The 13,572-nt window shown below is 39.4% G+C and overlaps 1 protein-coding gene across 1 annotated transcript in view; it reads right to left on the reverse strand.

Annotated features, from left to right (window-relative positions):
• Nucleotides 1-13,572, reverse strand: part of PARVA (parvin alpha) — a 196,507-nt gene that overhangs the window by 95,958 nt on the left and 86,977 nt on the right. The window contains exons 2-4 of the mRNA XM_069223585.1: nucleotides 5,956-6,045; nucleotides 5,804-5,874; nucleotides 3,361-3,463 (exon numbers count right to left, since the gene is read on the reverse strand). Coding sequence (XP_069079686.1) covers nucleotides 3,361-3,463; nucleotides 5,804-5,874; nucleotides 5,956-6,045 — 264 coding nt within the window. The remainder of the gene's footprint in view (nucleotides 1-3,360; nucleotides 3,464-5,803; nucleotides 5,875-5,955; nucleotides 6,046-13,572) is intronic.

Raw genomic sequence — 13,572 nt, forward strand, 5'->3', positions numbered from 1 at the left:
AGGTGTCTTGTGATTTAGAGGACAGTAACTGGGTTGGTTTCTGTATATGAAACAGGCTCTTGTTTATTCACCCCCAAAGGGAAAATCCCTTTTACTATTTATGTTTTAGTGGCCTGACATTGCCTTTTATCGCTTGTTGCCCCACCCGAATCTTCTGCTGTCCAGTGATCTACAGGTGCTCCATATATCGTTTGTAATGTGGCCCAACATTTTGGTCACTGTCTTCACTTATTGGCATAATATCTTCTCTCTGCAGCAGACTTAGGATTCACATGTTCACTACCAAAACCATGCTAAGCATGAAGTACTCCACAACTGTCTCCAAATGCCTGCAGCTTCATCATCTCTCTCTCTCCAACACTATCCTCTCCACACCCATTAAGATAAAACATCACTGCTGTCTCCCTATTTTGGCTCTCACTATTGGCCCTGCTTGGGGGTAGAAATATGTATTTGGGGTGACTTTTGTCCACTCCTATGTAATAAATGACATAAGTTAATTTTGATATTGAAATTGACTTTTTCTGTAAAAATTCTGGTTTAATGTGGGCTATACTGTAGAATTTAATGTGGATGGTCGCTATGCCCAAGAGGAAAGGCCTGCTGTCCCTGGCTCTATAGTCTTATTTCAGGCTATGCTGTGGGCACAAAATGGACCAGTGTGGTTTGTCCTGTTGGGGCCTCAGTGCGAGTCAGATGGAGTGGTATCCCAAGGGGCTGAAATAAGGACAATGTGCATGGAGGAGGCCTAGAACTGGGAAACATGCAGAAGTGGACACAATAAACCCATCCCAAATATTATCACAGACTAAAGGTCCATACAATCATAATGGCCAGTGTTTGAAATGGAGATACCAGCAGAAATCTGTATCTACAGTCCTGGTAACTCCACATCGAATCACTGGCTGAAACATAATGGGGCCTGGTGGGAGGTGCTGATAATGAGAGGGTCAGCTCCACTCTTACAGAGTTTCTCCGCTATGTCTTTAGTTTATGTATTGCCCGTCTGACCATTCTCTCTTCTGTATATTTAGTATTAGTCGATGCAAAGGCTGTGTAACTGTAACAAGGTTGATTTTGAAAATATAATGCATTCGTATTTTTATTAGATACCAAAGGGGGCCACTAGAAGGAACTGTCTAGAAATGGTTCAAATCTCTCAACACCTCTAGATCACAATTTGTTAAAATGGACAGTTTCAGAGCACACTCTCTCTATCATCTTGTGTTCTACCTCAAAGCACTATCCTCTTTTCTCTACTATTCGTCCTTAATATGAACCCTCTAGAACTAATGCTACAAACAAAAGGACTAACAAATACACCACTATGATGACAACATGCAAATCTTTCTTAAAATATCAAACCTATTGTATATCTCATCCCTTAAATACATCATGGAAAATCTTTTGAACTTGATGAATACATTATCCCTTCAACTTAGCCTCATCAAAACTGAATTTACTCTCCTCCATTCACAAATTTGGCATCTGAGCCTAACCGACTTAGAAATCACTCTCACCTGTGTCCCCTCTCCAAAATCCCTCGGATTCATCGTTAAGCATGAACTCTCACATCACTAATCTTGCTGAAATAGCCTCATTGCAGGTCCACCTTCATAAAAAACTGAAACTCTCCATCCTAGCCAAAGACTTTAAGGTGTAAGAGGACACAGACAGGAGCAAACTCAATGTCGGAAATTATATAATGGCTGGACTTCCAAAAACTGCACTTGTCCCTCTTAGTGCCATCACGCGTATGACAGCAAGTTAGCTTGTACCACGCGCAAAGTGACAAACCTTGAATTACCCTCCTACCAATCACCAGAAGAAATAGAAACAAAACAAGGATAAGACTAAAAATCCTGCAAATAAAGAAGGCAAAAATTCAGAACCTGGCTCCCTGATTTTGGAATGATCTGCTTGAAGACATAGCATTCAACACCAATCTACCATCATTCAAAGCACATCTAAAGACCCACCTATTCAGAGCCTATAAGATGTGGTTGTACAACAATTAAAGAACCTTTGCAAAAAATGCAAAACACTTTACCGTCAGTACTCAGCTCTTGCCACTATTGCTATATAAGTTGGTACCACAGTGTTGATATGTCTTGTAAGAAAGACCTAACATTTATGATACTGTAAAACTGTGCAATCCTTGGTATCAAATCTGAAACCTGTGGAGCTGGAACAAGTAGTGCCCACTGTGCTACTCTGTGACACATAGTTTACAGCATATCAGGGAGAGGAGGAGGAAGGAAAGTAAACGGATGAGAGAACAATGGAGTGGGCAAGGCAGGAGCACACAGACAAGACATAGAGCATAGCATGAAGCGTGGAGGCAGGAAAGAAGCACACTAGAGAGACAGATGAAAAAAACATGCACTCTTGTGGAGAGCTCAAAAAAAAGGTGAAAAGTAGCTCCTAAAAAATAAGGGGTGGAAGTACACAAGTAATACACCCATCCTCTGAGTGAGGGACAATCAAAAGAAGAGGAAGGAAAGCCACACAAGCTAATAAATAAGAATAAAGCAAATCTGAGTGACTTTAAAGCCAACCAATGGGAAGCAAACAGGGTACTCTAAGCCTACTGTAATCTGACAATACATCTTCCAGCATGCCCTGTCTAGTTGCTGAGACCTAAAAAGGTGTGTGCACCATCATCCTCTACATAACACACAGTTAGAAGGAGGAAAAGCATCAGACAAGCTCTGCCCATTCCATGAAGACGTCAATGACCATAGGAAAGACTGGACTATAGAGATACATAGGAAAGGGACCCAATTACAAAAGAAGGGAAAGACAAAGGGCTGTAGACAGCAGGTTCTATTTGAGAATGTTTCTCTCTTTTTTATCACTTTGCACGAAAATAACCGGCAAAAATTATAGACTTTTGTTTGGGCATGAAGGAAGCTGCAAAATACATGCAGATACTGTAATCCTCAGAGGCATGTAGAGCAGTAGACATGACATTTCTCCTGAAAATATTGAGAAAGCTCATGAAAATCCTGAAAAGAGGCTATCTAGTCTCACAGAAATAAGGAGAACTGAAGCAAAGTAATTTATAACACTCAAGACCAATTCCCTTAAGGTAGATGTACATAAGTAAACATTTACATTCACAATCAAAAGGTTTGCATTGCAGATGGACAAACAGAAAGGAAACAAATGTACCTCACATTCAGCATCCTTCTCCCTTTGCAATATATTCTTAACCATACTCATACCCTTTTCACTAAGCACATGACCTTTTAGAGGACTGTGGTTTTAAAGTACTTGTTAATCTGTGTGAGCAAAAAAGTGAATGTACAGGTGCATGAAATCGCATCTGTAAGTAACAATTTGCATAATTTTTCTTACCAAACAGTTTCTGAAGCACTTGCCCATCGTACATATCTTCTGCTAGATCCTTCACAATGATTCTTTCTCCTACCAGAGTATCATTAATCCAGTCAATTAACACCTGTAAAACATTTCAATAATGTGTTGATAATTTAAACCTGAATAACTAAATATGTCCATCAAACAATTACAAGGTTAAATATGTTTTTTCAGCAGAGCTAATCAAGTATAGCTGTAAAGGGAAGCTGACATTTCAACCACAAGTTGTAACCTCTAACTAAGGTCACTTGTTTACACCCACTATGTTCCAAGGAACATTTGGTGATTGACTCAATGGGGTCCCAGAAAAAAGAGGCCCTCTCACAAGAGGTTTGGTTTCTTTGACCAGCACAGGAAGCCCTTCTGCACCACCTCTATAATGGAAACCTTTGTCTGCTAAAGATTGATGCCCTGTATGGGATATGAGCTGCGTCTTTGTCCTATGCATCTTCAGTTATGAGTTGGTGGTCAAGACAGGAAAGTGATTAGACTGTACCTTGGAGTTTGTGCTGATAATATGTCACTTAATGGCCTGGCTTCCGGAGGCTTGACACTGGGAGTTGAGTTTAACTCAACTTTAGGGCTTACGAAGAAGCTGGGAATCTCTCCTAAAATCCAAACACCTGTTCCTTTATGTATGAGGTGTTAGGAAAGAGCTAGTGACTATCTAAAGTGAGTAGAAAATGTGCAATAAAACATTGTGAGAGCTCTTGAGTGAAAAGGCTGACTGCAATCCATTATGTGACATTTGTTGAAAAGCAAAAACATGATGACACAAAATAGAGGCAGTTTGTTTATTATTCAACTGAGTCTGGGCTATAGATTGTTATTTACTAGATGAATGGTTGTAGAAACACGGAAGGAAGATTTCAAGGCACGTGAGTACAGAGGAGAATCTTCCATTCATATATGTTCTTTCTAACATGTGTAAAACGCTAACATGAGAATGAAGCATTGTCTTGCAAAATGAATTTGTCCTTCAGAGGAGCTGGTGATTATCCTGGTGGAATCCTAAGTTGTTTGCATTTTTATGCAGCCATTTTTTATGTAAAACATTGATCCACAGAGTTGCATCTTAATGTCTGCTATTTAAAGCTCCTTTTCTAATTAGGAACAGCTCTGAGGTTATATTGAATGGTGTTTCCAGCTATCCAGATCCTTACATCAAGAAATTGTTAATTCATGCCATCTTCTTAATGAGTTTCAAGTTTCTTCTTTCGCTAGAGTAGTACAGAATTGGTTTTATACTTGGTGCTCAATACCACCATAGTAAGTACTTTTGTGTTTTGTAGTAAGTAAATTCAAAAGAATCTGGCACCAGCAATTCAAGGCCTTATTTTTCATAAAGTGTATTTATCTTCTCAACGATTTTGCTTAGATATTCAAATCTGCCATTGGCTTCTTTAAAGCCAGAATCTTGACATCATAAGAGCCTCCAGGCTTGCAAGCAATCTCCATGTTCTAGTGTGAATGTGTGCAAGGAGGCAAAGGGAGCCTAATGGCATCACTCATCATACAGCAAATTCATGGATTTGCATGGTGGTTTATTGCTTCCTTCCCCCATAGCAAGAAGTGTTGTTCTCTGAGTCAGGTTCCTTTACTTAGGTCATATAAGTAGACATTGAGTCCCAAGATCAAAGAGACTCAACCAGCACCTCACCAATGAGGCTCAATACAGTTGATATTGGTGTGTGTTTATTTCTCTTTCATTTAAAAAAGGTACTTGGGCTTGACTTTACTATTTGTACAGGGCCTTCATCCACTTTCTTATAAGGGATCGTCTTTTCTAAAGGCATATTCAAGGTAAAAGTTGCTGTCACTTAATGACATGCATACACATTCTCAATGATTAACAATGAATTGAGCTCTTCACTTTTGATGTCTATGCTAGAGGGAGACTGAAAACACTGGAAAGGAACCCAAACATTTACAGCATGAGGATACGAGCAACAGGAAACATACTACTTTAATGACTTGCATGGATTAGCTAAAACTTGAAACATACAACATGAAGCTACAGCAAGGAAAAAGGTCAGCCCACATGCAAACTAAGAATGAAAGTAAAAAATGGCCAATAAATAACAATAGAAAATGTCACCTGCTTTTTGATAATTTCCCTTGCAAATAATACATTTCCCCTGAACTGTTTTCAAATATTTGTATCATTTATTAACAACAACTTTGGTGTAAAAAAATCCCAGTTCGAAATTGTATTTCTGGCTGAATTGTTCTAGGTGCTCTTTTAACCTTCAAACAGAAAAACATATAGAAACAACAAAATAGAAGAACTGTGACGTTCGAAAAAGTACATTACATTATAGCGATGTACAATCACATCTGAGACAGTGAGAAAAAGACAATGAGACAAACAAAGAGAAAAGTCTGAATGGGTTATCTCTGTAACATAGCAAATTTAACTTACCTTAATAAGTTCTTGTAATTTGGGGTCATTTCTTGAAACTGGAACAATCATTGTTCTAACTTCATTTTCCTCTTTGAAGAAATAGAACAGAGTATTAATAAATGTATTTGCTGCTTTTATGTAAATATTTCATGGGCTGTTCAAAGCCTCACCTAGCATGGTATCCTCAGGATCTAGTTCAAATGGAATTGGACTGAGAGGTAAATTGATGGCATTGATCCCTTCTTCCTGCAGTTCAGACACTAGAAAACAAAAACAAGCGAGAATGCTCACAACATTGTTTTAATGGTTCATTAGATGTTGGTGAACTTCCTGGACGGACTATGACTAATTAGTTGTTGTAAATACAACACCTCCTCTATTATATTTTGGTTTTAACTATATAACATTTATAAACCTAGTGCATCAGGCACCTAAAAATCACTTTTAAATTTGCAAGAAATATTAATAAAAGTATTATAACACCGGAATCAACATTCCACTGATCTCCACCCAAGAGCAGTCATCCTGTACTTGATGGTTCGAAACATGATAAAGTTGGGGAGTCGACCTTAAAATAACATACAGAAGCCTTTTCTTTCAAATTTATGTTTTCTAATTATATAGCGGCTGCCCATTGATCATGCAACAGTGTTGCAAGATTAATGAAAACTGGGCAAAAAACTTCATCTACCTCAGACAGCTATTTAAACCCCACCCCAAACAAAAATTCAGATGCTCCTTCTCACACTATTGGCTGCTCATTGAGCAGGGAATTATGGACAACTGAGCCTGTCTGCTTCATGAAAGAACTCTGGGCACCAGGTTCCATATACATAGGCAAACTATTCATATCCAGCATCCCCAAAGAGAAACTCATATGTTCCTTCTCATAACCAGCTGAGAAGTGGAAGTCATATCAAAGGCACACAAAAATGGACTCCCTCTAAACCTAGAGCTACGATGACGACAAGAAGCAGCAATTAAAAATGTTCCTCGTGTACAAAGACTTTTTGTAGCCATCCCACGTCAGGGTGGCAATCTGTACTCTGCATGGGCTAAAGCTATGCTATGCTTGCAAAAATACATTTGGATAAAAAGATCCTTAGTGGAGATCAAAGACATAGTGAGTGGTTACCCTGAAATTCTGACCTGGATGTTGTCTACAAAGAACAGAGTTGGAGACCACGTGAGATCAGAAGGATACGGGTATGAGTGCCCCCGACACATTTTACCCCGTCAGTGCATTTCCCTTTCTCTAAGGATTACTGTATGACAATATACTAGTGAAATACCTACAGAGTGCATTTTTTGTAATGGCTTACCTTAAAAATAAGCAAGTTACAAAGTAATGCTACACACAGTAATTAAATCGCTTTCATTCAGAAGCAGCCTGTGGACAGCATTTGCTTCACTAAAACTCAGTAATGCAATACTTTGGAAAGCGCTGTGTGGAACTGAAACTCACTAACACAATGTTTAAATTTACACACGATAAATTAAAAAGCTTAAATTAAATGTCAGCATTGGAAAACTGGAAAACGAACCCACGATCTCCATGAACAGCCCAAAGTATGCATAAATGACCACCACTTGCATTAATTTGCTTGCGAGTGTTTCTATCCATGGATTTACACACACCGATTGTATTTTTAGTCATTATGTCACATGGAAGGTACGATAAAAAAAATTGTAACCAAATACATCCTAAAAAAAGACGTCATTATTTTTCATTGTTGTTTTAATTGTACGTGACAGCACATAATGGGGCAAAGAGAAGCACTATCAGTATAAAATGAGTTTGAAACATCCGGTATCCACTTTGGAATGAAGAAAGACACTGGGTCTCTTTTATCGTGATTGGGACCAATAATTACCAAAGACCAACTAATTTTGAGAAAATATGATGGCGATGCACCAATGGAGTTAATTTTGGACTAAGTGTAGTCCTTTGCTAGCCACAATTCATCTTTGAAGGGGGAGTGTGGTAAAGACTATTTAAAGACTTACACGCAAATGGCTTTATTGACACTAGCATTTGAGAAAAATACTTTAGTCGAAACGCGTCATGCTGGCTAAAATAAATTAGATTGGTTAACAAGTGAGCGGCCCGGTGTGTTCCTGTAAGAAGCTATTGGTGTGAAAAATTAAAGCTTGCAGGCCACTTGCACGAAGGAGGCACCAGTTAGGAAGAGTTCGACAGTGAACTGTGGCTTTTGGATATATATACTGTAATGAGACACTAAAAAGTCAGAAATCTTATATATATGTGAGATTTCTTACTCTTAAAGAACTCATTTACAGTCAGCGATTGAAGTCGTGGCATCACCTCTTTAAGCTCATATTGACAGTTTCATACATTAGGTGTGTACCTTTGTTCAAAAGGTAAAGTGATTCAAAAGCAGAGCAAGTCTGATTCCTTGCTTATAGCATGACTTATAAAACACTAAATATCCTGCTTTTTTGCAGGTGTTTTGAAAGGCGATAGGTGTATTTAAGTGCAATCAATTCAGAGATTTTATCACAGATGTATTGGAAAGAGGGAGTAGCTCCACTTAAAAAAAAAATATTGGAATGTTAAACATTGCGTCCAACCGCGTATTGTAATTTTCACTTAAAACGGCATATCTGAGGGCGTGAATTATAGTGACTGGCATCTCTCCATATTATTATGGCTTCACTTTGAGTCAGCGGATACCCCATTCTTATCTCTTGGCTGCGGCGGTTCTGGCGGTTCCAAGTAACCATCCACTGAATGTTACATCTTTTGTTATTGGTATACGCATTTTTAGATTTTTGGCATTCATCATAGATTCCATCCTACCTAGCTTGGCCCATACAAATCCATAGTGATATTGTCGATATCACCATAGGAAATACTTTTAGAGCTCCATTTGTCTGATGGGGACACACTTGTAACCAAGAACAGTGCAAAAATTATCAGCGCTCCGGGCAAAATAACATTTTGCTTTCTCGAATTTTCACCTTATGTTGCCAACAATTCAATTTCTGGCCATTTGTTGTAATCTAGTACCACCAGAGTTTATTTGCATTATGTAAGCATCAGTCTTGCTTGTGACAAACTATTCTGAATGCAAGAAACCATTAGAAGGGAAAGCATCACTATTTTGCAAGTCAAGTTAAAACTCACCAATAAATAACACACCTTTCCACGCATGGTTATAAAAAAGGTACTTCCAGACAATTTGTTTTATATATTCATGTGTATGAAAGATGTGCTCCAAGGTCAGAAGAAGTTCTAGTGTTAAGCATTGTATTTTTATTCATTACAGAATCGTATATGCTTGTCCTACCAGACTATTCACATTTCTAACACTAGAGAAGCTTAAGGTCCATTGAAGTGCTTTTTGCGAATTCTATGCGATCTAGCTAACAATTACATTGCGTTTTTTTGCAGTTTGAGGTGTGTTTGTGACTCAGTGTTATACCAATTATCTACTGCTGTGCCTTTAATAATATCGAAGGTAATGAATTTAGATCCAGTACATGCAGTTATGGCCTTTTCTGTCCCATGATTTAAGCAAACCATGTATGCAGCGTGCCACGGTCACTAAGAAAAGTGTGGGAATGCTTGCTGTGAGATTCATAGATGCTGCATTGGTGGAAGAGGAGCTGCCACGCTCACACTTGCTCAATTCTATATTCTTTAACAGTAATATTGTTGTTTTCTAACTACTTCTAGTTCCCGACAGGAAACGGGTATACAGGTGATTTTGGACATCACGGGGTCCTGCCATGGATGCAGAGTAAGAATGCAGAGTGAAAGGACAATCTGCATCTGAGGTACTGACAGAAAGGGGAGAATCATCCCCTTTTGAGGTGAATAATATGAACCTTCATGTTGCTTCCCTAGTTCTATAATCAATAAGGTATTCATACGATCTAGTAGCTTCTGTGAAGTCACTTTCAGTAATGGTGTTTCATGCACCATCTCAAAGGAAAGGGACAGGCCTTGTTTAAAGCAGTGAGGGGGACAGCCCCTTTCTACCAATCTATGCCACTGATTTCCTTCAATGAGAGGGCTGCTATATGGCCCATTGTTTTTAGGGGTCTAGAGCCTGCCCATAAAAAGCAAACCCAATAGTGTAGCAGTCCATGTCTTTTGAAGTGTGATGGACAAGGAGATTTTAGGTACCCACAGAGAACAGAGGTGGGCAGATGGATCTTAGAACTTTGGGTGTGAGGCTGTCCCTAATACTTCAGTCTTAGCTCCCACAAGGGGGTTGCCAGACTGGACAGTCCTTAGGGTGGTCTTCCCCCAAGCTTTTGCTTTCTTCCCTCCTGTTTTCTGAAATTCATTTCTGTTGGCTTTGGGGCTCTGTGTATATTACCACTGCTAGCTAGTGCTAGGGTGCTTGTGCTCATTCCTCTAAACACAATAAGATTGACTAACAGCCAACTGATACATTAAATTTAATTGTAAATCCTAGTAAAGTGGTACAACGCGGACCCAGAGCTTGTAAATTAAACACAACTAGTGGACCTGCAACACTTATAGTGCCACCCACTTAAGTAGCCCCTTAAAGCATGTCCCAGGACTTCCATAGCAGCCTGGGTGCATTTTTAAACAGCCAATTCAACCTAGCAAAATACATTCTTTGCAAAACTTAAACTTCCATTTTTAATATATATGTCACTCCTAGGGTAAGCCCTAAACAGGCAGGTCCATTGTATTTAAAAAAATTTGGACATGTACTTTTAAGTTTTTTATGTCCTGGTAATGAAGAACTATGAAATTCGTGTTTCAGTACTGAGGCCTACCTCTCCCATAGAATAATGTTGGGTTATCTTATCATAGCTAATAAGTGATACCGTTTCATTGGAAATAGGTGGAAATTTCATGTTTGGTATCAAAATAATTGTAATTTAAAATTATCTTTAATTGTAAAGTCAGATTTAAAGTTACAACTCAGAAAATGCCACTTTTAGAAAGTTGGTGTGTTCTTGGCCTAAATATTTGGTGCCTGCAGCCTGTGTCCTGGGTCACATGTCTGTAATTAGCATGGCAGTCGACTTTTGGGTATTTCTCCCAGACAGTGAGAGAAAGGGGGATCCGGTGTTTGGTAAGATGTGTGGGGCGGACCTGTTTCCTACCTCACTTAAATTTAAAAGGAGCTGCCGCAGCACACTCTCAAAGAACTTCACAATAGCCTTTTTCCACCCTAGACTCCAGGCTCTGGCTAAAAGAAGCATTATGCTAATAACAGGAATTTGATTTAAACTGAAAAAATGAGTAGCAGTAATCCGCTCTGTAATGGGCCATGACTATCATGTTTTATCTTTTATATCCAAACTGGGAGTATGCGTCAAAAGGGAAGCAAATCCAAATACTTTTCAAATCAACTACCCTCACGTCTAATAATCACACTGTGGCTACTTTTAGATGTTTGTAAGACCTGGCTGACCAGAATTGTATGTCAGGCATCATGTCTTTGATTGCATTTTTAAAACAGTAGCATAACTTAACTGCAAAGCTTGAATAAATGTAGACATATTTGAGCATTGTCTATATAACATAATAATTTAGAAAAATTTGGAGGGGGGGACCCAATGATTTTTTTTCCCCAGTAGGCAGTGGTCTTCAAAAATGTTTGACGACCACTGCCGTAGACCCCTTGAAACCTGGGCAGGGAATAAGGAAATTCCAGAACCATCAAAACTAGCACCAGGTATAAAAATAGGACCCTCAGACCCACTCTTCAGTTCACTCATGGACCTGCTAAGGATCCCAAAAGAACTACCTTGTACTTCAGAGGACAGCCTAGCTGTTGCCAAAATACTGCCCTGCTCCTTGAAGCCTGCCTTGTACCCTCACAAGACTGCCCTGCTGCCTGAGGTCTGCCTTGCTGCTTGATCCCAGGACTATCAGAGTCCAAGGGTTAGTTGGCGTGTCGCCTGTTCTGAGCTACATGGACACAAAAGGTTTCTACAACTTGAACCCTGCACCCGGACCCTTCCTGGAGTGAGCCCCACCCTCCAAGTGGAATCAAAGATGACCAAACAGCTAAAAACAGAAACTCTGGAATTAGAACATTCTCCATCAAAAAGTAGCTTAGAACTGACAGGATACTGGGACCTATTTGCTTGCTGATCCTCCCAAGGAGCAACATGTGTTACTTGACTTCACAAAGCTGCTGCTGTTAGTTCTTTTCTGCAGCAGCAGATCCTGTTCAGCAGGTCCTCTTTAGAAGGGTATCTGGCCTTATGGAGCCTTTGTCGGCTGCAGCCTGCTCCCTTGCTGCACTGGAGAATTTCAGCTTCCAAAAAACAGAGTGAGACAGAACCTAGGAATCTTCACTGTGACTTCGTCCAGTGGCTCCCCAAAAAAGGCACCTCCTCCTCCTTGGAGGCCACCGGCTGACTGGCCCTGCTGAACTATTTCCTTATCAGACATTTTTCTTCGACAAATTCTTTTAAATCCAAAGGTAAGTGGAGACCGGGCCCAATTCACCTCTTGTATCCAAAGCACCCTCCATTGAAGTTAGCCATAATTTTGACTTTGCCGTGATATTATGTGACTACATGCCCATGGTTGGTGCTTGTTTTTACTAAAAACTTTAAAAATTCATAACTCAGGTTCTATTAATTGGATTCTTGTCATTGTGGTGTCCAAATATTTATTACATTTTTCTCTATTTTCTTAATTGATATGGGATTTTCTTGTGTTGTGTTTTCCCTTTATTACTGTTTGAGTGCTGTATAAATACTTTACACATTTCCTATAAGTTAAGCCTAACTGGTTTTGTGCTAAACTACTACGTGGTTAAGCATAGGAAACGTTTATAAGTTTTGTGGTTCACCCTGACATGAATTTGGTTTCTGTTTATGCAGGGTTCTCATCCCCTCAACCAAACACCCAATTTCCTACTGGATTGTATCCTACCTGGTACTCATACCAAGGAAACACTTCAAAAAGTACCATTGAAGTTCGCTTGGGAGCAGCTATACTGATAAAATCACACCAACTCCATTACTAGGTAAAGACAGATGGGCAACTGAGGCCACGTGCCATATTGCTGTGCAATTATTACACAGAACACGGATAGAGAGAGAAAGACTGCCGCGTTTATTGTCAGCAAAGTAAAGGTGGCAGCAGGGAAAGTCTGCGAGCTTGTAAATGTTGACCCAACTTTCTTGCTTTCTCATTAAGGACATAACTTAGGAGGAATTATTTTTTGTTTAAACAAAAAAATACATAAACAAATATGTAACAATGGCCACAGTCTCCCTGAATGTTATTTTGAATGAGCCTAGGTGTTTATGTGGGGTTCGTCTCAACTTGTCCTCCCCCATTTAACTACAGCCCTCATGAAGATAACTTTGGTTTCAGTGTTTAAGTTGTAATGCATAAACAGGTGCAGAACCACAATGCTTATATGGAGCTCACCACTGATGCAGAGGTGTAATGCCCTGATTGTCAAATGCCAAGACTGGCTAGTTAAGATTCCAAATCATGATTCTTTCTTCCTCTACCCTGCGTAGCATTCCTTTTTATCTCACACTTGTGGGTTCATCCATTTTTTCTCTTTGGTAATGTTTTCCCGTCTGTCCCTACCTACTCTTTTCCGTCTTGCTCTCTCTCTCTCTCACCTAATCAGGGGTACAGTCTGATGAAAACTCTGATCCCCAAAATGTAATGACGTACTCTGCCCACCACTGGCGAGCACCAGCACAAATTAAACTGGCTGCAGATTAGGTGCTGTTTTTATACTTTCACCGTAAATATGTCAACAACTTGAACAAAATATATTATTAGGGCAATGTGTAGG

Source organism: Pleurodeles waltl, chromosome 3_1 (assembly GCF_031143425.1).
Source record: "Pleurodeles waltl isolate 20211129_DDA chromosome 3_1, aPleWal1.hap1.20221129, whole genome shotgun sequence".
NCBI classification, from domain to species: Eukaryota; Metazoa; Chordata; class Amphibia; order Caudata; family Salamandridae; genus Pleurodeles; species Pleurodeles waltl.